This window comes from Plodia interpunctella, chromosome 12 (genome assembly GCF_027563975.2).
Source record: "Plodia interpunctella isolate USDA-ARS_2022_Savannah chromosome 12, ilPloInte3.2, whole genome shotgun sequence".
Lineage (NCBI taxonomy): Eukaryota > Metazoa > Arthropoda > Insecta > Lepidoptera > Pyralidae > Plodia > Plodia interpunctella.
Genome location: NC_071305.1, coordinates 3,113,578 through 3,141,575, shown reverse-complemented (window position 1 = coordinate 3,141,575; position 27,998 = coordinate 3,113,578). Strand labels below are relative to the sequence as shown.

General features: G+C 35.7%; 2 protein-coding genes across 4 annotated transcripts in view; one reads left to right on the top strand and one right to left on the bottom strand.

Moving 5' to 3' along the window:
* Appl (beta amyloid protein precursor-like) overlaps nucleotides 1-21,959 on the bottom strand; it is a 108,071-nt gene extending 86,112 nt beyond the window's left edge. For all 3 annotated transcript variants that reach the window (XM_053752914.1, XM_053752916.1, XM_053752915.1), the window contains exon 1: nucleotides 21,803-21,959. In XM_053752914.1, the coding sequence (XP_053608889.1) occupies nucleotides 21,803-21,868 (66 nt within the window). In that variant the 5' untranslated portion in view covers nucleotides 21,869-21,959. The remainder of the gene's footprint in view (nucleotides 1-21,802) is intronic.
* Nucleotides 1-27,998, top strand: part of mlt (mulet) — an 80,153-nt gene that overhangs the window by 19,077 nt on the left and 33,078 nt on the right. The gene's annotated exons all lie outside the window — the stretch shown is intronic.

Here is a 27,998-nt window from a genome sequence, read left to right as displayed (position 1 = left end):
TCACATTATATTATCAATATTTATAGTCTTAATTCTGAATGCTACATATGTTATTTTATATAAATTTTCTTAAAAGTATCACTCAGATAACTGATAAAACAGTATATCAGCAGTAGTCCAATGACATTCATGCTCCCCTGTAAATAACCCAGCCTCTAAACCTGCCAGGTCTCCGAACTCCAAGTTGAAACTGGACGCGTGCCAACTACACATGTAGGACACGTAACATTACACACCCTCCCCGTGTTTCATCTACAGTACTATTGACAACTCGACTTTTGGAAATCACAATCATCCAGCTGCAAGGTAGCTTGAAGAAGTACATAACCAACAACAGTTTGTATGTTTACTGACATAACAAAGCTAGAAAATGTGCTCCAAGGCTCTCTTACTACATATCTACTATGTATTTATATAACTACATATCAGTCCGATTTGATTAATATTTTCGTAACATTGTAACCACATTCTTGAAGAAAGTCCTGTAGGCTAAAAATTACTCCCGGTAGCTAAGCTACCGTGAACCGAGATTCCCCGTGTACTTCCGAAATTTGACCCGAATTTTAAGTCAAATAACCAAGGCACTCTGGTAGCCAGCATGCCTGTCCTACATCTGCTGGCAAGCATCCAGACGGCCCAAGTTGGAGGCTCAGGGACCTAGGGCTGCCAACTTAAAGTATGCCGAGTTGTTTACGGCCATGCATCCTGTGTACTTTATTGGCCAAACTTTTCATGTATCTACTTTTTCAATGAGGTTTACTGCTCCATATATTCCCAAGGTAATGATGAAGTGACCACACATAAACTAGAGGCCCATTATGAAGAGGCACGAGACCGTGAAGCTTGGCTTGCAGTGGATGGAAGAAAAGAAAGAAACTGAAAATAAGAATGATGATATTAAATATGATCCATTTTGGGCCTTAGCGTTACAAAAAATAATAATACAAATGGTCTATTTCGTGTGGGCGATAGCGACTAAATCGGGTTAACGCAAGATAGCAATGTACATAAAAATATAATCAAAAGTCTTTTTTAAAAGTTAACGCAGCCCGCCACATCGCCGGAATAAAAACAAAAGTAAAAAAGTACTAGAAAATTAAAGATTTAAAGAGGCGACAGTCTAGAATACAATTTTTCCCCAGTTATTGGCCGGCTGGCTTCCGGCACGGACCGGAAATGAGTTTCCCCACACCACTGAACCTGGGACAAGGAAACCCGCCTCATTATGAGACTGGCAGAAAATACAAGATGACCCGGCTATATTCTGAATATAAATTCTATATCTTTAGACTATTTTTAGAGAGATAGGTATACTCTTTTCGGAATACTTGTGATAAAATGATGATGATGATATAAACTTGAATGAAACTATAGTGACCTCTAGACGCCATTTCATAAAAGTGTTCCTCTTAATTCCAATTTATAGTTCATCAGAATTCTCCACAATCACATCAGACAAACCAAGCTTATCTAAAACTAAAATAATAGGTACTGATACTGGGCAAGTGCCAACCAATTATTTATACAAAATTCGACAAACAAAACTCATTTCGAAAAAGGCAAACAAAATGTGCTTGCTACAAACATTCCTCATAAAGTCCGATTACACCAGAGATTTACACATTCACAGCACGGCATCCGTTCAATAAATTGCCCAAAATCGCAATGGACGGTGTATCATTTATCCTTATCCCGGAAAATTTCGTTTATGAAGAACTATGGACTATTACGACTAAAAACCTACAAAAAGTATAAATAATAGAGACATTTTCTATCTAATATAGTTTACGACATTGGAAATATACTGCACGATGTATTGGATTAAAAAGGTATCTTGGAAATCGGCCAGCATTTTGCCTATATATCCTCGATATCTAGAATATAAAATGTGCCAAATGTATCTAGATCAAATAAAATCCTTTCAAAATCGGGTTATGTAAGTATGGCTTACAAAAACGAAAGAGATGTTTTGAAATCAACGTCAAATAAATGACATTGACGGTGTCGTTCTTTTTTTTTAACAAAGAGCTAACAATAAACGAAAATAAAATGTTAGTACAAAAATGTGGGATACCAGGAGAGCATAGGTGGCGAGCTAGCGAGAGGAAAGACACAAAACGCTTGTGCGCGGCTGCCACGAGCCCTCGAGTCGCGTGCCGTCGAGGGCCGGCAGTGATTAGAGCGCGCTAACAAAGCGCGGAGGACCCTTAACCTATATGCTCCGTTTCACACTGACACTCCTCGGCGCCGCTGCATGCCTGGTACCCGCTACTCGCCGACAGCTAATTTCTACACTTTAAGTTTTTGCTTTAAGTTTAAGGATTCATCTTTCCCACCATTTCTTACACATCACGATAGATTAGGTAACCATTTAAGATAGAATATCTCTAGATTAAGAAAAATTCCCAAATTGTTTCGCGGGAATCCTTCTTTTAATATCTACTCTAAAAATGTAATAAAGATACTGAAGAAATAAGCTAACGACAGTACTATTCCCATTGATGTCGCGATCGTGATAATATAATTCACGGTGAATCGCCAAAATATCCTTATCAAGATTCTTCACCCGATGCAGAACAATAAAGCGAAAGGGTCCCCATAATATAAACGACTGGCCGTAAAACCGTGTCGCTACCGATACATAAAACAACAGACAGACAATGTTACATGGCAGCTGTAGATTTTCTAGATAAAGCTGGAGCTGAAATGTGGCAATGATAAATTCACAAAACTGGAAATACTTGTGGGAGAAAAGGCACAAAATAGCATTTAATAAAAGTGTTGCAAAGAACAGTTCGCCGGGTGGCACACTACACGTCGACACTTGCTGATATTGATTTCCTCAGCTCATTTCGTGCTCGAGCCGTGAGCAGCGGATATTGATTCTTGAAGCTCTGGCAGCTCGTCAAGTAATAAAGCGGTTATCAAGGCTCGTTTGCGCCGAAACGGAATTGTGATATGCCCTGTGTTCCGCAATAAAAAGCCGGCAGCTCACGAGCATTTCGGATAATTAAGGGGAACTTCCAAGGTACGAGGTAACTTTACGCTCGTAATTTGTTCCTAAACTTGGTTAATGTTCCCTCTGACAAGATAAATTCATTAAACGTACCGGTTGGAGCGTTCCGGAACAGAATCGACGTCGTCGCCTTGTAATGATACCCTCTGTGAACTATATTACACCTAAATTGAGGTGATGCATAAGTGGTACCTATTTGAACGGAATACAATACTAAACAGTTATATAATGGCAACATTTGATGTTGCATAATATTAGTATAATATATGTATCCTAATAGAGAATTCACTATCTATAAATCCCGGCATAACTTTCCAAATAAGTATCAATAACCTCCAACCCAAATTAGGTGGAATCGTTCTCACGAATTTGCAAAGTATAAAGAAGAATACTTAATATTGTAGTTCAAATCTCAGATAAATAACTATACAGAGTACAATAACAAAATAATGTCACTTTTAAAGCATGTCCATTATGATACACTTAATAAAATAAAATTAGTAATTTACAAGTTCGATGATAGCCTAAATAAGCCTATTCGTAAACGAAGCGTCTAGGGACAGCCAGAAGTGGATTAAGTATAATGGTCTGGCTGGAGAAATATAGATATTCTATGAGCGGCTCAATGGTCATTAGCATTAGAATGGGCCGCAACTCAAGTTGATGAGAAAGCCGGACGCATTAAATTTTCAGAAAGCCATTAGTCCTCTGGCCACTGTCTCAGAATCCAGACAATAGGATCGATCCACATAGCACAGTGCGTCGTATAGCTCAAATCAAATATTTATAAAAAATGGAATAAACATTCACTGCAAAAAGTCGACTAAGAAATGAATGTATTGTAATGTGCTACTATACTGGTCGGTCGCATTAGTTAATAACTCTTCTTCTTCTTGTAATGCCTCTCCATTACTGGAGGTTGGCCGTCAGTTCCGCAAACTTCTCCCTGTCCATCACCAGGCGTATGGTAGTTTCAGGGATGTTACGGAAATGACTAAATAATATTTTATTTGTCCTTAAATTTTTTATATATTGGGACAAATCACACAGATTGAGCTAGTCCCAAAGTAAGTTCGAGACTTGTGTTATGGGATACTAACTCAACGATACTATATTTTATAATAAATACATATATAAATAAACATCCAAGACCCGGGCCAATCAGAAAAAGATCATTTTCCATCATGACCCGACCGGGGATCGAACCCGGGACCTCTCGGTTCAGTGGCAAGAACCTTACCACTGCGCCACCGAGGTTGTTACCGCCGCTTAAATTAAAATTCTCTCTCATGCCACCACTTCTGATCCTTCCTCCGACTCCGATTCCGACTCCAATAAAGCAAATTTAAAAACTCCGTTACATCCCTGTTAGTTATCAAATAACTCTTGATAACTACCATAATATACGTATACCGTATTAATCACACAATGCAAATTTTCTTTCCTAATCGCCATTTCTGGTCAGAATATTTATTTGTACCACCCCTAACCCTCTTGCAGACTTTTTACTTGCCAATTGTTAAAAATCACCGGAGCAGAATACTAAGACAGTTAATGAGGGGTAGCTTGTACGCACAGTCGACCGCATATCAAGACCCCTAATAGACCTTTATGCCACGGTAATATGGGTGAATATGCAATGATTTTGAGTAGGTTGGTAGTCTACTTGTATTACGGAGCAAGCTGAGTCAGCTTCAATTAGATAAACTTCCTGAAATCGTACCCGTAGATTTAAATTTAAGTTAGCTTGTACCCAAGGACAATTAGTTTAATCGTTCTGAAATAGACAAGGTAATTAGGATCCTTGTAAATCGAAAGATTTTGTGCAAAGAAATCACGCGCGTTGGGACCTTTCGAAAATGATTAAATAATAGTATTATAATAATAATCATAATCAGCCCGCAGGGCAGCTTGTGGCGAGCTGTTGGGGAGTAGCGACCCCACGGACCTGAGTGCTCCCAAGGGAGGCCCCTGTTCCTCACCTCCGCCTTCCTTCCCCAAGGTCGGAGTGGAAACCGAGAGGTAACAGGACCCCTACCTCTTGCAATAGCCCATTCTCAGTCCATCCAAATTTCATTCTATAGACCAGTACTTCTATCCATTATTCTGCAATGGTTCACACTTCCGTCAAGACCTGCTCATGGTCATATCATTTCATTGGTATATCCGGGAGCGGGTCTTGGCGGGAGACCTACACAACATCAAAATTCTCCAAAGGGCCTCTACGTGTTGGATCCATATCCCCACGCAAGCCTCTCAAAGGACCGGACTATGTGCCGTGAATCCCAAAAGGAGATACATATAATCATAAACATAAATCATTTATTTTTCTTGTTTATAAAACTACTGGCGAGATCAAAAGTGGTAAGTGATATTCCAATTTACGCCTATAGTAAAAAGTATTGTCAATCATATCCGCCTACCCTTTTCCTAGTTCCATGTGAAATGCAGCTCATTATGAAAGTTAATTCCTTATCAGCTATATCCTGCTTATCGCACACATCCATCTCTTCTTAGGCCTTCCCCTACTACGTTTTCCATTCAATTTAAAATCCATAACCTTTCTCATATGATTATTTCTTCTATCTAGTCAGTAATGTAATTTATAAAATTTAAAAATATACACCAAATCAGTTAATGCCTATAAATTAAAACAATATAATTAAGTTATAATAAAAAAAAATACCTTCTATAATCCGGTTTTATCATTCAAAATTTCGGTCGCAGAGTCTAAACGATGGCAAAATAAAGGTTACTTTCGAAGTCCTTAATCCGACGACTAAAAACCATTTTGCTTTTGATTGTACCGTTTTTCTCTTTGATGATCCCTTCTGTATTTTTTATTAACCTACATTTGTGTATTATGGAAGTAAATAAATAATGAGTGTTATTTGTTTGAGAAAATCTCTTCCTGTAGACCTTTGAGAAGAGAGGTGGTTACATATTCAGTAAAATTTGGCTTTTCATATTTATATTTACAACAAATTATCTATGGATGATCCAAAGGTTGAATGTTTTTTTACTTATTTATATTCTCTCTCGGGTGATTTTCTCACGGAATATTTATTTTTCCAGAATGAAAGATACCCTATGTCCTTCTCCATACTTTAAACTACATGTATGCAAAATTTCAAGAAGATTGGTTGAGTATATAGAGCGTGACAAACAAAACAACAAACAAAATTTCTTTCGCATTTATAATAATAGTTTGGATTATGATTATGTTTTATTAGGATTAAGTTCGCATATTGTTCTTTCACTGCTTGTAGTTTGTATAATAAAAAATATAAAAAAGCAAGTACCTAATTATTTATTACATCGAATTCTTACTTTATTTCGAATGAAATAGAAACTTAGCCCTTTATCATTTCATGAATTCCAAGGTCAGAAGTCATGATCATACGATTCATCACAGTTATGATACCTACCCTTTCGGATGGGGGATGTTCCCATCTATTATTCATGTGGGAATTCCGAGCCACGTCATGGCTCGAGCCTAAAGGAGAATGAAAGCTCGCAATTCACGTTTAGCTTTCGGCCAGCTTTCTTGTATTGTTTTAATTTTTTATGTGAGAATTATGAGCTTCATGACGTAGATGAAATTTTCAAATAACTTCGAAAGAGATAAACAAATATTATGAATACATTTAGCGGGACAGTTATGACAAATATGTAATCTTATTTCGATCTCGGTACTCCTAATTATAAGTACTTGTGCGAAATTTCAAGATTGATTGAGTATATAAAGCAAATAAATATACATTTGTTTTGGAAATTCCACTTGCAACACCACACCCGATATGAAGAAGAATGCTTGCCCAAGCAATATAAATGGAGGATGTCGCTCTTTCATTGCCCAATATCCTCCAAACTTCCAATACGATCCCTTGACACCTTCCTGAACACAGAAGAACATCAAATTAGTACAATTTTGGTCACCTATGTGACGAATGACCGACCATTGCGAAAATGTTGTTTGTTAACCACTGCGCAAGGCATATAAACACTGTTTATTAACAAAACACTTACTAGTTGATTACAATTCGACTCTGAAATTATCATAATGGCCGCTTCGCACAGCCATGAAGCCATGTGTGAAATTGGAATAATCAGTTGAACAAACAATTAGATTTGCATCAGTTAATTGCAGTTATGACAAGCCTCTGCAGACTATTCAGCATAATTTGATGGTAAATCTAGTCATTGCATTTGATTAATTGCTATTAGATGCTTGTGCAAAGAACCATTCCTTGATATATCATATTAATATCTAATGTTCCCATAAATTCTTTATGGAATATGGAGTTTCTCTCTCTCTCTCATTTCCTTCCTCAGCTAGACAACATGGAGCCTAGGGTCCGCTTCTACATTTTCCACTTAAAACGGCAATTTGCTGGTTTACACAAGACGTGGTCGTACTCCTGGAGTTTGTTATGTCACGGACATAAAGACTACAGTGAATGCGCAAATTTTTCATGTGGTTATCGACCAATTGTCGAGTACGTTTGAACGAATTGTTAAACATTCCTCAGTCCAGTCCTTAAATAACTTTAATGCTGTACATACTAATACCACAAAAACTATGTTACAGAAAGAAATAAACAAATTTCAAATTCGTAAGATCTATAAATAAGTATTTTGAAAATGTTTTGCAGCAACATAAAATTCCAGCTACTAAACATAGTTTAGCGGCCACCACACTCGTACTCAATCCAAATAAGATCCGACCGAGCGCATCCCGACTTCGAATCGAATGGAAACCGGAATAAACTGGATTAAACCAGATTCGCTGACATCTGCTGTTGACTGAAGGCTTTGTCTCACTGGCCGGTAGACAAAACCGACGTCGGGAACTATGGCCCCAAATTGCTAGATATTACGAAGAATAGTTTACAGAGATTCTGCTGGGTTAAAGTGTAAATAAATATATGTAAAGAAATTAATTTCATTTCAGTGAAGAGGAAATGAATTCGTTCTGAATCTAGTTACGTAATTATACTTTTTTGACGTGAATGTAAGATAACTATATGTTTAAACCCATATAGCTTGTTTCATATGTCTCATACTTTCTATATCTTTATATTATGCCAAGCCATAATATAAAGATATAGAAAGTATAATTCAGTATGGCGGACTACCAGCGGACCTTGGGCTCCGACGCTCACCAGCTAAAGACACAACCGTTAAAACGTTCAGATGACAGATGGTCTAGAATGTATTTATATCTAAATACATATTTTTAATTTAGTGCAATGAAGTTTAAAATAAATATACATAGACCAGTCTGAATCGATGCAATATTTACTCACTAATCTAACTTTTAAATCATAAAAAATCTGCGTACGTCTCCGCGGTTGTAAACGAAACGCAATAGAGAAAGCAATGTTTTTTTAAAATTACCACGGATAAGTGAACTTGTAAATTATTCAGCGTCTATTTACTCCCTTGAAGGAGGTATGAAGCCTGAAATTCATTTTTCAAGAGCTGAGGCTTAGAATAAAATGTACGAGATTAGTTTATCCGTGGCGAGGGTCGGGTGAATCCGGCCTACACAGATTTGTGTTAGCGTAGACACGGCATCTTTAGTAAAATCTGTAGCACCGAACGTGCCACTACTTTTATATGTTGGATGAATGAATTAGTTTAAAGATTCTACTTCTGTAAAAGAATTAGAAATAACTTAACGCTCCACCTTACTAATTACCAGCCTTATCTAGTTACTAATTACCATAATTACTACTAATATACTAATTTCATAATTCTAGCCGTTTCGATATATCGAATTTAGTCAAAAAAACAAACAAATAAAAAACACAGAATTACTGTACAGTTAAATATTAATTGATCGTTAGCGCGTGTAAAAATCTATATCCTATCAAAAATTAAGCTATGTAGGCGCAGGTATAAATGTATACAGTTTATATTTAGTACAAAATAAATCCTCTTGGCTGGAAACACTGGGTGTTTATCAGCTAATCTCAACCAATCTATTTGTTGTTGCAACGGCAAAAATATGTAAAAAATCCGTTCTTTATTCTTTCTAGAGCTTCTATCTCTACGCATGCGGTATCTAGCCTAATATAAATCTGTGGATCCTATCAGTGTTTAGATCCGCCGTCACGGCAACTGGGGCAGAAGGGCCTATTTGCCGGTCCATTGGGCATTTTGTACCTCTAACTCAGTTAAGGCCATACGGTGTAAATGTGGCTATAATGAAGTATTAACTCTTTGTCGTTCGCAAGGACATGGGCGGACAATAGTACCATCTAGAATAGATTTTATTTATAAACTTATACCTTCCTACGCTGCGAGATTACGGGATAAAAACATTCCTATATCTATCTCTTTCATCTTCGAATGTTCCCGGTATTCGAGGCTGTGACGCCGCGGCGTCAGCGTAAGCCGACGTAAGAATAAAGAAATCAAAATTTTGAAGATTCGGCTGTTGTTTTACATCTGCCCGCCTGCTCTCAGCTAAGGCTTCACCTTAGTCACTTCTTAACGCGGCGTTATAGAGTAGTCTACATTTATACAGAAAAACTTTATACTGATGTTTTTAAAAGGGACCTACACGCAACTTCACTAAACGCAAGATCTGCATATTGTCAACTTACTTATGTAAATATTAGTCTACTGAACAAATTATTTACAGTTGTACTTAACTAAGGGAAAAATAAAAAGGGCATAACGATCTTACTTCCATAACCGGTAATACGATCCTTTTTGCTTCGTCTGGTAAGTACATAGTAATCAATGTAATCATAGAACAAGATCTCACATTACCTGAAAGAAGGGCACTTGTTAACTGTGGAGCGAACATTCGCCTTTGCAATACAGAAGCTAACTGGGGTACAGGTTTTGAGTCCAATCCTAACTAATATTATATGCGAAAGTAAGTTTGTTGGTTTGTTACCTCTTCACGCTGTATCTACTCAATCAATCTTCTTTAAGTTTTGCATACGTATAGTTAGAAGTACGGAGAAGGACATGGGGTATCTTCCATCCCGGAAAAAATAGCTGCTCCCGTGGGAAAATTTCGCAGGCGAAGCCGCTGGTGAAAAAAATACTTATATTTTTCCCTTTGGCAAATTCAAATTATTTATTCAGAAATTAGACCTTCACAGGCACTTTTTCACGTCAGTTTTTATATTAAATAGTTATATCTCAAGCTACAAACTACTGGCTTTACTCTTTATTCTTTATTTTTATTCATCTTTTACTATGGAACTCCAACAGACGCGCTAAATCTAATCCAATAATTTCTTCAGAAATTAGACCTTCACAGGCACTTTTTTACGTGAAATTTTATATTATGGTATAATGTATATATGGTAATTTCTCAAAATGCTACAAACTGTATTATTGTAACTGTAGTATTACAGGACGAAAACTGCTGAGAAGAACTGCTGAGAAGAACTGCTGATAGAAACTTATAGAGCTAAAATCTCATTTGGACGTAATTCTGTAATCTCAATGTAATGTTTTGGACGTAATTGGAGGTTAGTAATTAAAGCCTTGTTGCAAATAATTTAACGATAGATGTATATATAAATCCATGCTTTCATTTGTTCGTCCTTCTTTCTCGATTTGGCTGTGAGAGAAGCCGCATGTCACAACTAGTAGTCGATAAAAACGGACCACAAGGACGAGCATACAATCGGGTACAGTTACAATTTACAACTGGTTCCATCGGTATTCATGTTTGTTTATTTTTACACTCGTACGCAGCGTAGATTGCACTTTATGCACGCAATGTTTTTATGAGTTTTATTGTGATAAAAATAACTTTTGCTTCTACACAGCTGAAAATAGAATTTGTAGTTGTTAGTTACAAATTCTTGAAAAAATTGTAAAACAAAAAGGAAATAATTCTTAATCTTCCATATGTTTTTCTATTTCGGCCTGTCCAGCTTGGCAAATATAATCAGTTTATTAAAAACTAGATGTTGCCCGGGGCTTCGCGCCCGTTGGAATTTTGAGATAATATATAGCCTATAGCAATCTTGTATAATGTACCTTTCTAATGGTGAAAGCATTTTTGAAATCTGGTCGGTAGTTTCGGAGATACCCGCCTCTCACAAAGTCATAAACGCTTACCTTTTTTATAATAATAGTAGGTATATATAGATCACGTAACAGACGACCCTGACCTAACTCCACCCAACCGTTCATCTGCATAGTATGTGTGTATTTATGTATCACGTCTCCACACGAGCCACGGCCATTCTTCTCAAACAAAAGACTTCAACACAAACTGCATAGTCGGAAGTTACTCAAGGCGTTGTGCGATCGGCCCACGAAAAATGCCCAGGACGATTCTTACACGATTTTAAAGGTATACAGTTTTGTAATAGAGATGTTAATTAATCAAATTAAATCAAATCTTATTATACGTTTTATAAAAAGATGGTAGAAGTAAAGTAGACATGTTAGGGCTGTTCATTGTAACTCATTTACGGAAGACAATTTTAATTTATCAATGAAACAATTAACACATGTAGGTTGGAAAATTTTTGCCACGGGAGCAAAATAAAAATATTTTCATGTCTCTGTAAATTAAAAAGTCTTTATGTCGATGAAAAGTAACTACCAGACGCACTTTATTGAGCTCACAAAAACGAGCCAGACACATAAATCCATATCGTGAAAATAAAATCTAAGTTTATTACGTAATTTCACGTAACACCTTCATCGGCTACGCAGTATTGTGAATTGGTTTGAGTTCAAAAATAGCTCCACTAAATAACAAATCTTGAAAGTTTTGTATATTTAGGATGTATATACATATATATATATACTACATACAAAACAGATTGCAATCTTGAAATTTACTTAAAAACTAGGTTTAAGATATGTTACGTTACATACAATAATTTAGGATGTTATCACAAGAAATTATGTCACTAGTCAATGGGTAGTATCTATATAGCATACTCTGCTCTCATCAAGGAGGACGTGTTTTGTATCGCCAGACAGTGCGACCTGACAACTAGGATCAGTTGAGAGAGATTACACCTTAAAAATCCCTGTCATATCTTTGAAAAACTAACAAAAATCATCTTACAAACGCCACATTCTAAAAGAATCGACACTTGACCGAAACTAAGCCCTGATCGCGATCACATCGATCTGCACTAAAACTTTCAGTAAAATTCGACTTGCGACCCTTACATACAACAGTCATCTACGACCCACTGACCTCGGTCGACCTTTTTATACGCAGGGCACTTCAGCCCAAGAATATCTATTGGGAATAAATCTTAAACTCATTGAATTAAATAGTTATTGTGAGAGTCTTTCAACAATAATCAGAAATCACAGCCTTGTTACATTTTAAGTACTGTTTACAATGTCTTTATGTAGTTTGCAGTTTTTATGACAGCTATAATAATCTAGCTATTGACCGCAAGAAATCATAAGCTCAGAGGTTTACTCTTCTTTTTTTAATCACATTTTTCATGGCCCCACAGGCTTAGGCTTAGCTCTAGTGCAGGTACCGCCATCTTGAAGGTGTGGGATTAAATTTCAAAGAGGTGTTCTTTCTTTAAAATTGTAGGCAGCGGAATAGCGGGACCGCAGCTTGTTTAGCTCCATTGTTGGTGGAAGTTATGAAAACCTGTTCTGAAAGAAACCTAATAAAACCCGAGCACGCTATGTCGTCAAATTAGTTTGCCGTCGTAAAGCTGAACGTATTTCTGGAGCTATTTTCTCTTGAGATGTCAACTTTTATTTTTTAAACGTTTGTTTTTTTTTTTAATCAACATGTAACATGTAATCATTTAAAATGTGTATAATGAAGTCTGCTTTAAAATCGATTTATTCAGATTGAAATTCAATTTCGCAATCAATGAAGTTTTTTGAATTCCTCTTTCATTTACTTTGCAAATTTAATTCGAAGTCAGAGTAAGAGTTTTGCTTTCACTCACCACCCTGATAATAATGAATTTCTGAAATATTGAATTTCTTTTTAATAAAAATATAAATTCCTGAAAATTGTAAAAAAGTACGGACATGCACGTAATGTCTTGTTTGTTTTTTAACTGAAAATCCGATATTTATATGTTGTCCTTAGGAATACATCTAAAAAATTATAATGACTACTCGTTTCCGTTGTATAAATACTGTATATAAGTATATTATACCATCAACGAGCCAGCGAGGAATGTTGGACAAAGCCAGATTTGACTAAGGAGTTAAGTTCAAAATTACAGCTAGGTCGAGAGGAAAACTTTCCGAATTGTGAGCCCTCAGCTCTGGCTAACTTTACATTAATTAGCTAACATTTGCTTAACTTATTGCAATTTATTGTACACTTGGGTTAAACTGAAAAATCTACCTACTTACAAAAATGTTTTTCATAATTTATTAATTTTCTTAAAATTAGAAATTAGAACTTCTTAGCGATAGAATTGACGGTGAATTTGCAATAGCGGTAGGTTATTTGTGGACACGAAGTTCACAAGACTATATTTTTTTGATTATCCAGTGGATATTACTGGATCACCACAATTTCTCATCCGATGTAGATAAATAATTTCATACACGTGATTAAAAGCAACTGTACTTTCAAAACTCTATTTTTAAAGCGAAAAGAGTTACAAAACACAAGAAGTAAGCAGTGTTCTTACAGACCGAGAGCATAGACAAACTTTACCAACTTTCTACTCAAATGAATGTCAAAGCAAACTGCACTGAATAAGTTAGTCTACCGTGTCTACAGTCCGAGGCTACCGGCATTTTCCACAAGGAACTATACTTACTTCTAGACTTGTATTGAGCAGTTTCCATAGAGCACGAACCGTAATTTGAACTAAGCTACAGCTTAAAGTTTATACATTTTGATAACGACAAATTTCAATAGTTTGGTAGCCGAATTTTATTTTGAAAGATTTCGACCATTTTTGAGATGTTGTCGGTAGTAATCATTATTATGACTTTAGTGCAATTTCGTCTGTAGTGACGAATGCGTAATTACATTTAATTAAAGTTAGTTTCTCATATTTTAAACTTCACACACGTTACAGCCAATAACTAAGCCAGGAACACTCTCAGATTAGAGAAAGAGATTTCAATAGATTAATAAGTTTTCCTTTCCTTAATAAGACCTGATTATTAAAACCTATATTTGTTAATTGAAACAAGGCTGCGGTGAAATTTGTTGCGCCGCGTCTTCTTCATCTGCGCTTTGGAAGTCGGCAGTAGACTTAGTTTAAGTAATTTTTTGACGTCAATAAGTGATGTATATCTTCCTAAATTGAATAATTTTTAATTTGATTTTCATGAACAAAGGGACTGAAGCTTAAAATCTAATCTAATGTCTAAATGAAATGAATAGGGAGTTAGTATCAGTGCCCAGCAGTAGGCTATGAATGAAAATGACGACCAATTTAATTTGTTAATCAAGCAATGTTATTATCTGTTTTGATGACGGTACCCAAAGGTTATATTTTCATGATCTTACCAAAACATTTCACGTCAAAAAAAACTGTACCTAAACCGTAATTTTTTAAATTACATGTTCAGCAACCAACTCCACATTACCCCACATTTTTACGACCCTTCTCATAAGTGTTTTCCCCAATTAATCAGAGAGCACATCTTATCAGTTATCGCATCCGACACAAAGGCCCGCGAAACCGCTTTCAAACAATACCACAGACCCTATTAAGCCGCCGAAATCCTTTTAAAGAAAGAACGATAAAAGCGTGCCAGCATCCCAGTGTTGCCAGAAAATACATTTTAATCCGCACTCACCGAATCCAGAATTAAAAACTTGATTACCCACTTTTAAATCTCCCTCCGCCGCGAATGAATCTGGGTTTTAAAATGCTTAATTCCCGTAGATTCTATTGCTAGTGCTTATTTATTCCACACAATACTATTTGCGGCTGCTAAAGTTTCATCAGATACCAAGTAGATTGTTTTCCTACAAAGAACCTTTCGTTTTGTGTTTGCGCTCTGAAAGAATAATGGCATTTTCTCGTACCGCTTAAAAGCTGGAAGAATTCAGTGCTCTACTTGGAGATTAAATTATCGTGAAATGGGAATGGTTTCTATGCTCATTCGTAGGACATTCAGTTTGTTGTGAAACTTTGATGATCATTTTTAAGGTTATTTATTATATTTTTAGGTTACTTCAAGACTCTTTATTCGATTGCTGTTAAATTTAGTCTCATAACGAGACGATTTTTTTGTAACGGTAATAATAGTGATTTTAGTTTAATGGTCTCCATCAAAATTTTTCTCCGTATGTTTATAGCAACGAACTATTTACTAAAAATAAAAATATTCGTATTAAAACCTATAGACACTTCACACGACACTGTTTCGTTTCATGTTCTAGATCGGAAATTTCAGTATACTGAGAACTGACTCATAAAACTAAGCTCTAAGAATAAACCGTTCCGTTCAGATGCCGTATTGAGATTTGGATTCAATGAGTCAATGTCTGAAGAGATGTCGTTCGAGACACAACTGGAATCCATTACGTTTAAACATTCATTATTCCTACAACGATGAAGTTTATTCAACACGCCTTCCTATTCTAGATTTGACGTATAGAATGATTGACGTCGTGTTTTTAAGTCTAGGTTAATATTTGATTATCATATCATATATAGATCAACAATGTTTATACATGTATGATATACTAGCAAACGGCATGCCAAATCTCAGGTTCGAATTTGTTTGTATTGTTACGGCTAAACACCGAAGTGCTACCAAGGTTTTGCCGGCTATACCTAGGTGTATCCGGTCTCAGTCGGCCACCTAAGCATTGCCTGCTTAGGCTAGACCAAAATAAAGCTTTTATCATTTCAGCTAGACCTAGTAGATGCAGCCGCACTTCGGGGTTTAGCCGTAACATATAATATTGGATTTAATTACACGTATCTTATTATTACATATATGTTTTAAATATTAGTGGCTTCCACAAATAACCCTATGTCCCCCCGTGGCTCCAATGTCCCAGAGACCCAAAAAATAGACATTTTCTTTACTTTTTTTTAAGACCAAGGAATTCAAGTGTTTATGTAACCCCTTCAAAACCAGTGTAATTAATATTCAGTTATGTACCGACCTCATCAAAGGCTGACATACACAGGAGGGACAGATCTCGTGAACTACAAACAAACATCACAATTAGCGCTCGCCAAATAGCGACCGCTCTACTAAACTAGTCAGTGAAGACGTGTATGGAGCTTAATCTCAAATATTAATAATATACAGGTAAAGGAGTACCTTTTTATACCTCAGAGCCCGTAGTGTCAGTCCACGAATCGTTCAAAGTATAAAGGCAAAATTAAGTAATAACGAAACGCGAAAGTTTAAAAGTAGATGATGCTACTGGGCGAAAAATATAAGTCTGTATGACGCAAAGGTTGACTGTCACATAATGCTGTCTACCTATTGTACTTTTACAAATTGTATTTTTGTGCAATTAAGCTTAAATAAATAAAAAAGCCCATTTTATCATCCTCTCAGTCATACGAAGTGCTCTTTCATAATTAAAAAAACAGTTAACTCAATTTCAAAATTACTTTACATACGTGGTTAGTGCTGACACATCAAAAAACATAGGACAGAATCACTTTAATAAAATTACTATAAAGAGCGAAATAAAAGAGGCTACCATCAAAGTAGTGCTCTTTACTTTATTACGGCCGCCATAAACGGGACTGGTGAACTTGCATTCGCGCTCAGTTAAATAAAATAGGTCGCAACGACACTATTCCTAAAACTTCTACTGTTCCATGATGATAAGTTAAATGTTTATAAGTTAAAAGGCTTTCTAACACTCAGCTAGTTCTGCCTCCAAGAGATTCATTAAATATTATAGTACAGACACTCCTAGAAAGATAACCTCAAGGGAGCCCAAAAGTGAAGTATTATTCGTAAAAATACAGAGAATGTATTACATTGGTCTGAATTATGAAACACCCCTATTTGTAGAAATTTACACTGTATTCCTGTTATGAAAAAAGTTAAAACATGGCTTACTCAAAGCTAAAATATGTTTGATTATACCTATTTGAAATTGACAGAAATAGACAAAACATATTTTAGCTTCGAGTATGTTTTAACTTTTTTTTAATAACATGTCTATGGGCACATGTCTAATATTTGTACTTTTAGGACAACTAAATTTTCTTTGTAATGTGGAAGTTAAAAAGGTTTATTTTTTTTATGCAAAGTATTTATTTAGTACAGTCCATATTTTGAAATGTGAAGTTGCCACTGGGAAATCTCTATAATGTATGAGAATGCAAGGACAAAGACTTGAAAATGGGTAACGTATGTAATGATACGCTTATCGTGAGTGCTGCCATTAATCTATCGAAAAGGTTTGAAACTTCAAGCGTTCAAAGCTCCACATATATTCCGGCTGCGGCGGTTAGACTTCTCAAATCGAGTAAAATCTCGGACTTACTTTAACGACTGTTACACTCCACTGTACCACGCCTGGATTCTAGAAGGCTTCACTTTGTAAAGTCGAATGGAAAAGTTTGAAGTTATGAGGCACTTTTAAAAAATCTTCACAGGTAGACCGACAAAATTAAATTTCTTTTCTGAACTAAAGAAAATACAGAGACGGTAAAATTATTGTTTTTTTATTTTAGTTATCTCACTCTTGAAAAATAATTTAATAAAGATGATTTATTAAGTGCTACACAAAATATTATTATGTGGTCACATTTTTTTCACCAGACTTCTGAGCAAAGTTTAAAAAATAATATTATCCACCGTAAACCTAAACTAAAACTAATTATCCGACTATGACAGATCCAAATATCTAAAATAAACCTCATAAAAATCCCTACACCTAACCATTAGACCGGCCACAAGTTATTAGCTTTATTTCCCTCCGAGGATAGACCAGACTCCTAAACCAAGGCAACAGTCCTCTGGGAAAATTATCAGTACATTGCCCTTAACTCACCCTTGTTACACCGGCTGGCTTAGCAGGGTTAGATTACATTAAAATCTACTTAACACTTTATAGTTTTTCAATAGTTTTAAGAAAAAAAATTAACACTATGATAGATTATCTGTCAAATTTATATTGAAATTTGTTACATTTGAAATAGACTCGATACTTTTTTAAAACAGATAATTACTATTTAATCCGTTAGAATTTAACATTGATTTTATAAAATTTAAACATGATATCATTATCTTTGAATTCCTACTTCAGAAAAGCTGGAAACGCTAAAAATGACAATGAAGCGAAGATCAAAACCATAGTAGGACAGAGTACGTAATGTGTGTGTACCTAGATAAACAAAATTCTCTAAATCGAGAAAGTAAATTAGATATCACACAAGATATCGCGGCGACACAACATAAAATCTCCACTTTGCCGATACAAGAGGAGAAAAATGGGCGACTCGTTCAAATTAGGTGTTGACTGTAACTCGGTTAAGACGCGACAACTGTTTCTCCACACACGTCGACAGTGCCAACTAAATTATTTGTCAAGATATAGTTACGTTTTTCTGGATGTTGCTCCTCTCCGTCCTCTCCCTTATCGACTGTGCTATTTATTCGTTTTACAGAAATCTAACATGCGTCTATTGATGTGCCGACGTGAAATTCTTTCTTCTCGAAAATTTCTTCTTATCAAATTCGCGAAATTTACTGAAAAAAATTGTTTGGAAATTTTCGTGAACGTGTTTACTTGACATTAACCATCTAAATATGTTAGTCGAAAAAGATTGAATATGAAATGTTTTCTGAAGTTGGTATATATATATTACTATATTACTTATTGAAAAATTAAAATATTCTTCCGTTTATGAAATAAAAATGTTTCTTCACGCAGTCATCCAAATCTACACATAAAGCCTTGCGTAGATTAATCTACGCAAGATAGAAGGTAGAATAATAAAACCTGAAATATCACGAGGAATATTTAGACGAGGAAAACTTTTTCCCAACTATAATACTATGGGAGCGTAACTCAATAATTACAAAATAAAGAAAAGTCAAATTATTACCTAGTACGGTGAAGTCAGAGCGTAACGTTTTCCAATTGGGATTTACCTGACTTCTAGGTATTCTGCTCAAATTGAAAACCCGATTTAATTTAAAGTCTGCGTTGTAAAGCTTCATGTCGCGCAGTCACTGGATCCTATTCTGGTCTAGATATAACTAGATTCAATTCGTGTAACTTATAGGGAGCTGCCTATTCAGTGTTGTTCATAGTGGGAAAAGATAGACATGTGCATAAACTTGTGACAGGATTACTGTGAAATTATTGAGTCTTTGAATCCAAATAATAATTTGCAGCAGGCAAAAATGGCTGGGTATTTTTAGAAATGATTATTTTCTTTTCTCAAAAGAAATTTATTTAAGACTTAAATATCATAAAAAGATCTGTCGGACTCTCTATACTTTGTTTAATATTTGCGTTAGTTTTTGGCACTGCACATTTTTTTCTGTTTGTCTCTGAGATAATGCTTTTAGCAATTCTTCTATAAGATGTTTTTACTTGGAACAATAAAGTTTAATAAATAAATAACGTCCATCGTCCATGTGTTCTCTCAATCTTCAGGTTATTTTCCTTAAATATCTTCGCAATGTAGTATATTTTTTATAAAAGAGCCCATTTCCACTTGCTTGTAAACCAAGGCACAAACAAACAGTAGCACAAGGGCAGTGGGTGACGCAATCTCCAATCAGCGATACTCTAATTGCAAGTCAAACTTGGTTATCTATCTAAGGAGACTTCTAGTTCATTAAAGTCTTTGATTTGACCAATTAGAAGTGTTTTATTTGGCTTTCGAGTTGACCCTGTTTTTTTTATGGCTTAGGACGGCAAATGGGCACGAAGGAAAAATGATCACCGCTATATATAATAGCTCCTTGTGACTCATGAGCGGAGTTTTCACTTAATGAATGAATGAATGCATTTCACATAAGGAATATATAATTTTTCCAATACCTATATGTTTTAACAAAATAACTTTTGTTGAAATTTTTAATTGATCATTCTGAATTTTTATTAAGTGACTAAAATACGTAAGTTTTTTAGTTTTAGTTATTTTTATTTAGATAATACATAATTTCGTAAATAAAATTGAGTAAAACGTGTTCTTTTTTCAAATTTATACGTTACGGCCAAACCCCAAAGGCGGCGGAAGCCGTACTAGTTTTCGAAAAAAAAACCTCTGTTCATTCGTAAAAAAACAACGTCATTTTCCTAATAGTATATTCGAAAGTGATAAGCATATCCAGAGATTATCCTTGCAACCAATCTTATGAACATTAGCGCATTAGGAGATGTAACAAATAGCTTATACAATTATGCACCACTCGATCTAAACGGAATAATTAATCTCTACGGCTCCTGAGCTATCAGATAGCTCTCCGATTGATAGGAATTAGCATGGAAATTGTTATGTATCGGATTAATATCGATAGTTATGTAGGTCTTTAGATAATGAAACATCTTCTGGATTAGCTTTTTAGAAGTTGTTTTATATTATAAACAAGTTTCAATGTTAAGGTTAAAGCATATTTTAAGGTAAAGTACGTTTTGTCACTAATGGCACCAATACAATATTTTACATTGACAGAACGAGACAAAAAATAATTTACCTTACTTTAACTTTTATGAATAACAGATTAATACAGATTAACCCTGTAATATTTAAGTAAAATAATAATTATACAGATATTTGTTGTTACCAAAATATTACAGGCGTATAAACTCGGATTGTTCAGTTCATAATTTTTAGGGTTCCGCAACAATGGGGTAAAAAGGAATCCTATTTATATGTATGTCGCTCTCCGTCGTTGTCTTGTTATTCCATGTATAATGTCGTGATCTTTACTTCAATATATTCCAAGTATTTGAGAATGCCATAAGAGCCCGTCCACATTGCTCAGTCGCGCTCCGTCACGTTGACATCCGTCGACGGAATCAACGCAGAAGAATAGGTTAGAAATAAATAAAATAGAAATTGTATGAAGTTTCTACGCATAGTAACGGACGTCAATGTCAAAACCTTTAGAAATTTAATGTACAATGTACTGCGATAACTGAGCAATAGGAACACGCCCTGAAAATGTCTAAGTACGTTCTAAAATATAATTCTAATGTTCATATCTACGCAAACTCATTATAATTCCATATTATATATAAATAATATCAAAATAAAAAGACAAATTTCTAGAATACAATGGAACACTGTACTTTCGCATGTACAGCAAATTTAATGACCTAGGGTAGCAGTACCTCGCGTGCAGTGTTTAACCTCTACCCTTCGGATGCGAGCCGTAAATACGCAAACCTAACGCAAACGATAACGCGCCAATGTTTGCGTTCCGACGGATTCCAAGGGTCGCGTATTTTTTACAAAAATATACAAACATTGAATATATTTATGCTTGTTTGGACCCTGTAAAAATAACTGCGATAGCTTTATAGTTATAGTTTGGCTTTATATTTATAGTTTTGTAAAATACCCTCGATGATTTGCCGATAAAGTATAAAATCTTTGAAGTCTCATGAAATGTAAACTTAACCGCGACGTAGCACATGATGTGACGCAATGCACCGTTTTTCCATCGACACAACAAAAAACCATATAAATAAGCTCAAAATAAAAACTTTTATGTCATCCGCGTCTCAACAAATCGGCTCTTTTCAGCGCCACTATTTTACACCGTGAAAACATTACCGAACGCGTCAATCGATTTTCGACTTAGTGGCCCCGGCATGGCAACGGCGGCCACGAATTACCAAAATACATTATTAAAATATAATCAAATTGTGCATCTTACCTGTCCAGCGTGCAGGACGTCCAAAAATATGGTAAAAACACTAATAAAAAGCACGGCGCGCGACATGATAGCGGCCGCGAGTCGTTCCGATCCAGATACGAAACTACTGACGTTTGTGTCTTACGCCTGAAGCCTGCGTACTGGACGGTACCGTACCGTAGTTGTACCTAGCGTCGTATAGATCGGCCCTCCCGGGAGTGAGAGGGACGGAGGGATTCCGTGCACGTGCGAGAGGGAGAGGCAAGTGGGAGGATAACGCACGCGCAGTGGCGTTAACGCAGCGTACAATAAGGACGTGTATAGGAGGGAATCGCGATGTCCCCGTCTGGCTTTGTCTGGGTTTCCCGGTGATGATGCATCATTTTCAAACAGCCGTGAACCGATCCTAATACGGCCTTAATCGAGTTACTATCTTTGATGAAATTCGTACTGGCTATTCGAGTTTCATCAACCAATATTAAGCAATGATCTTATTTAACTACGAGTAGTTAAACGATTCTAAATGTATGCGGGTGTGATCCTTCGCAGCAAAATTATTGAAACAGGCATTCTTGCTTTTACGTTAACAAAAGAACTAAAAAGTATATCGATGCAATTGATTTAGCAACGCCCCTGCTGTCTCACGACTCAGAAAAATAATCAGATTTTGTACAACTACCATGATTTGTGTATGGAAAGGGTTGCAGTTAAAGCAAGTATCCTCTGTTTAACATTATTCGACACGTGCAATGAATTTTCTAGAGAATTTGTCCAACCAGGATAAATTTTCACATTCATGATTTTCTCAGATTCACGTGGCGTTTCCGTCTAGAATTTATTCTGAGGCGGGTTTAGTTTTTTATATAAAGTGATTCAAGAGGCAGGTTTATATGTATTTATATTTTCATTTTACTAGTTAGTTTTCGCACTCTCTTGTTAAAAAGGAGATGATATGTTACTCCATTAATATCGCACACCCTTCCGGGTATATAAATGATATATTTCATATCTTGCCACAACGTACGGGGCCATCCAAATGGGATAATCTCCACATAATAGCGTATTACAAGATTCGATATCGACACACGATATCTCGAAATGCTCGCTAATTAATTGGTTTTATCTTCAAAAGGAACTGAAAAGGTATTGCCATAATGTTTTTTTGCATTTTTTTATAAAACAATGGCCGGTACAAATTTCGTATCGCCCAATTTAAAACGAATATAAAGTAATAAAGTAAACTCATAAATAATAATCTTTCACAATGCCAGCGCTACTAATCTCGTATGAGTCATAAAGTACCTATGTTATAGTCTTCAATATACCATAGAGTCTAATGTCATAGACATATATCCCTTAGGGCCTAGATGATTCCATATTCCGGCCTACTATAGCCCAGCTCCACCTGACATGGGTTTACGCATAAGAACAATACATATGTTCGTAATATCTGTGGGTTTACGTCATATTCCGCGCGTAAAAAAATTTTGCTCGGAGTAAACCTTTATAGGTGCCTGTTACAGGATTTTTATTTTGTGTCTTGTCAATGTTGTCTAAAATTTGAATTGAATTTTAAAGCTACTTCCCTACTTCGCTTCTAATATGGATTCCGGTCCATAGATGCTCATTAAAATAAGGCAACGTAGGCACTATGAATAAACACCTTACCTTTTAGATTTTAATGAGGTCAGGTTAATTGGCTACGGTAATTTATTAATTTAAACTTAACCAAATTAAAGAGGTTTCAAAATGAACTATTCATCCGGTTCATTTGCATCTCACATGGAAGTTAATTAAGTCGTGTGAGAAAACAGTTAATATTTTACCTAGTAGGTACCTATGTATGTTTAAGTAAAATCTTTTGCTGCCTTACTAGTTACAACGCAATGTTACTTTGTAAACATGTCTTTATCAAATCTTTATATCATGAGGAATTATATCGTTTGCTCGTGACTTCGCCCGCGTAAAATTTCTAAAAACTTTTCGTTTGGTTCTTTGTAATTTTTGATGTACTTAGTTACTATATTCAATAAAAAATAAATACAGGCAAAAACGTTATATACCCTATGGGTTCCTTAAGGATTTATTATTATATTTCAATGACTTTTGGCGTGAAACAACAGAGTCAAAATGCATATACAATGCGGATAGCATAGCCCTTTGATCGTGCATCAGGGAGGGCGTCACCGTAAACAGATTTTTCAGAAACACGACACCGCAGGGGAGCGCGGGCTCCCTAGGACTTAAATGGACCTTTTGAAAGTGTACAGTTTAGGCCCAGTGGATTTTTATAAGCGTGAAAGGTTGACTAAAATTTAAAAAAAAATCAAGGAACGGGAATTTTCTAATTGCTTACAAACAACTGAAACAACTTCACGAAACATAGCTAAGAAACTACTGGATAGAAAATACTTTCAATCAGGAACACCTCACTCAAATCGGTTCATCCATTTAAAAAATATGATACAGACACAAACACTCAAGTTCAGCACATAATGACACATGATCACATCACCACAAGCCCTTAAAGTCTCACCACTTGGCATAGGAATTCTATCCGTCAATTTCTGGTGTTAAAAAGTCCCGTTTCAGTCGGGTACTTACCCATAAAAATATGCCCTAGTCGCCCCACGGCCTATGACGAAGTTAACACCGTTTGTGGCCAAGAATCTACGTCAATAACACACGTTATGATATGATATTTTTGAATAATTTAGGTGTGTCAGTGTGAATTGAGGAGAGACACACAATGTGTATCTAACACATAAAGTGCTATAGTTTTATTCAAACATTCTGATTGTCCGAGTATTATTAGATATTCTAATAAAAACTTAATAGCCAACAATCGTCTCTACCCACTTCCCATCCCATCCTTACATGGCGACCCTGTATAATATGTTTCAAATCCTGGCAGGTAAATATTATTAAAAAAATATATATATTGTAAAATATTATACAGGTAATTCTTTAAGTAAGTACTTCGATTAATAACTTTCCGTCTTTTAGAAGACTCAACCTATGATTTTAGTAACACCTATAATTTTTTATCCTTATTTGCAAGTAACTGTTACCGCTAACCGGTCTACAAACAGTCGTAAATTAACCGAAGATGTTGCAACCACTCGACGCACCTCGCCGGACCCCACGGCGACTTGCACAAGGGCTGAAGGCTCCAATTTCTTGTGTCAATTAGAAAACAAACCCCTCTCAACAGTAAAGTTGTATTGAGATGCTCTAAATAATTGCAAGTGTGATAAACATAATTAATTTGATACATAAACGCCAAAGAACAGCCAAAATTGAAAATGCAAAATGATCCACAATCACGATTAATAAATATAAATCCAGAAATCCAAATAAATCTCGATCATCTCTATTATTTTGTTTTATGGTACCTCGAATAAACCTTACCTAATAGGATTCATATACGAGTAGGTACGACGGGACACGACAGCTTTCGTGGACTAAAACTCGCGATTTTACTGAACAACATTTCCTGTATTTTTCGCTGAAATTTCATAACTGAGGAAAATAGACTGTAATGCACTGAAATTTTTGAAACAACCCGTTTAACTTTTACAACGAGTTAACATTGTTAATAGAATGCTTGGAGTAAAATTATTTCACTGCATTATTAATTTTAAAGATACATCCGGTACGGTAGCCTTCTTTTTATACGTTTAAAGGGAGTATAATATAAAAGCATAGATACGAAATAGTGAATCCATAATTTTAATGTTTGTTGTTTGATATAAAATAATATCAAATTTTAAGGCCCAACAAAAAATCTGCGCCGTGGCTTATACCACAGCATAAATCTGAACTTCGTACATTTCGTACAGTAGAAATGCGTTAGATACATATATACACATAAGTACACATAAGTTGTAATGTGAAAATAATTTCTTTCTTTTTTTACATGCAGGTAAAAGTACATAATATTTCATACGCTCTCATCCATTTTGTCCGGACACGTAAAACTCCGGACACGGACGTCCGGAGTCCGGAATATGATCGTCCGAATATTGATCAAAAGGGGCATAAAGCGGTCCGTAATATGTTTGATGGAGTTTTTGTCCCCTCGTCCCATGCAAATTATAATGGAGAATGCCGCCCATTCCGAAAATCGAATGGCATTTAATATGGTGATCAATTTGTTTATTGACTGAATGTACCTACTTACTTTATGTGAAATATCTTTTGTTAATTTATACAGATTGACATCCTCTTTGATGTAGTGTATTAATGAACAAAAAACTCTGGTCTCTTGGATTCGATTCGATGTTTTGTCTATCCATCAAACATAATTTATTATAACGAACAAATAAATAATAATTATACCTATTCCTAAGCTAAATATTATCTCTTCCCCCATTAGGAACAAGGAACGCAAATATCTCTCTTCATAACCGTTAAAAATAAAACCATTCCACGCTAATTTACTATCCCATCCCAACGCGAACTAATTGAAGTAATACTCTGAGAAAATCTGTCCGACCTACTTTAAGCTCCTCAAAAAAGGGCCGTTTCCAACAAGTTCGGGGCTGCCGCAGTACTAAATTAATTCCCGCTGCGCCATCCACATATTTAGTCGCGAAACCCAAAATCGCTATTTCAATAACCAGTAATAAATAGTGCTCAAGCCCAAAACTGATAAAGAGATAATGATGGCATAAACTGAAAAAGCCCAAGTGACAACACGATCTTGTGGTAGAAAAAGGTCGAGAAGAAGATGAATATGTAACAGATATTGAGAAATAAAGCTTAGATCTGTTTATTTTATTTATAATAACAAACAGAAGAAGTTAAATTCTCAGTAAACACTGTTGTACATTGAAGATGCCTGGAGGGTTCTAGACAGGAGCGCTGGCTATTTGCATGTGCGTCTTCTGACGTCACAGTTTCCGGCGGCGCCGATGTAGATGCCGAACTTACACAATAAAGAAATTGTAGAAGGATAGAAGAAAACTATCTGCTAGCGATTATTTGATACTTTGACTAAATGTAAAAAGGGTTTGACTAAATGTAAAGATCAAAAGTAGACCCATATATATTCAGTATTAGGTACTACATCGGCGGTACCCTGACATGTACATTCTGCTCCAGAACATTTACAGCGAAGATAGAGTACAGTAGCCATTTACAAGGCACATTAGAGCATATCCATCCAATCACCATATATATGTGCATTTTTACAGCATTGGATCACATTATTATCAGAATTAATTGAATTTTTGTTCTTTACTCTTGACCTTTCTTCTCTCGACTACACAATAATGGTTTTAATCGCTCGCTGATTATCCATGAGTTGAACTATAAATAAATAATCATAGCTTTGTATTTGAGTCATGTTCTTAGGCGTTAACAGTACAATCTCCTGCAATTTACAATGACGGACAAACTCCCATGGAACATGGAATTGTTGGAAGCACGAAAATGTCATGAACAATGTCAATACGGGACGACCAGGATAACGAGCCCAAATGAGCTGTTCTATCCTGTTCCGAACTAAGGACAGCTAATCTCTTCAACAGCTAAAACTTCACTAGTTGAAGAGGCACATTTAGAAGAAGATGAATCCTATCTTAGGAAGTATACCTATGTACAGTCGGAAACACATAAACTTACCTGCTGTCCAAGTAACTTACTACCACTTCTCAGCATCTGCTTAGCGCTTCTGAATGCATACATTCATTATGAGCATGTGAAATATTATATTACTGAAGGCAGACATTCAGAAGCACTGAGTATACACAAATTCTACGCACCTAGAATATTTTACTCGTGCGACTAACGTTTAGCGCTGTACTTGCGTTATTCAGATCCAAGACGTTGCCACACTATTTATGTTTACCTAACAAGCCGTGAAATCAATTTTCCTCACAACACAAACATATTGTACTCGTCTACTGCTGCTACAGAATTCCAAACGTTTAGACAGATTGCAGATATTATTATATAAGTGAAGCAACCACTGGCTCTTAACCAGACCAGTAAATCCTAACTAATATTTAAATGCGAAAGTAAGTGTTTTGTTACTACCTTCATGCTCTATTAACTTAACCAATCTTCTTGAAATTTTGAATACATATAGTTTGAAGTATGGAGAAGGACCTTTCATCCCGGAAAAGTAACTGTTTCCTTGGTAAATTTACGCGGGCAAAGCCGCGGGCAAGGGCTTATAGTACATATTCATTTAGTTTTATGACTGACTCGT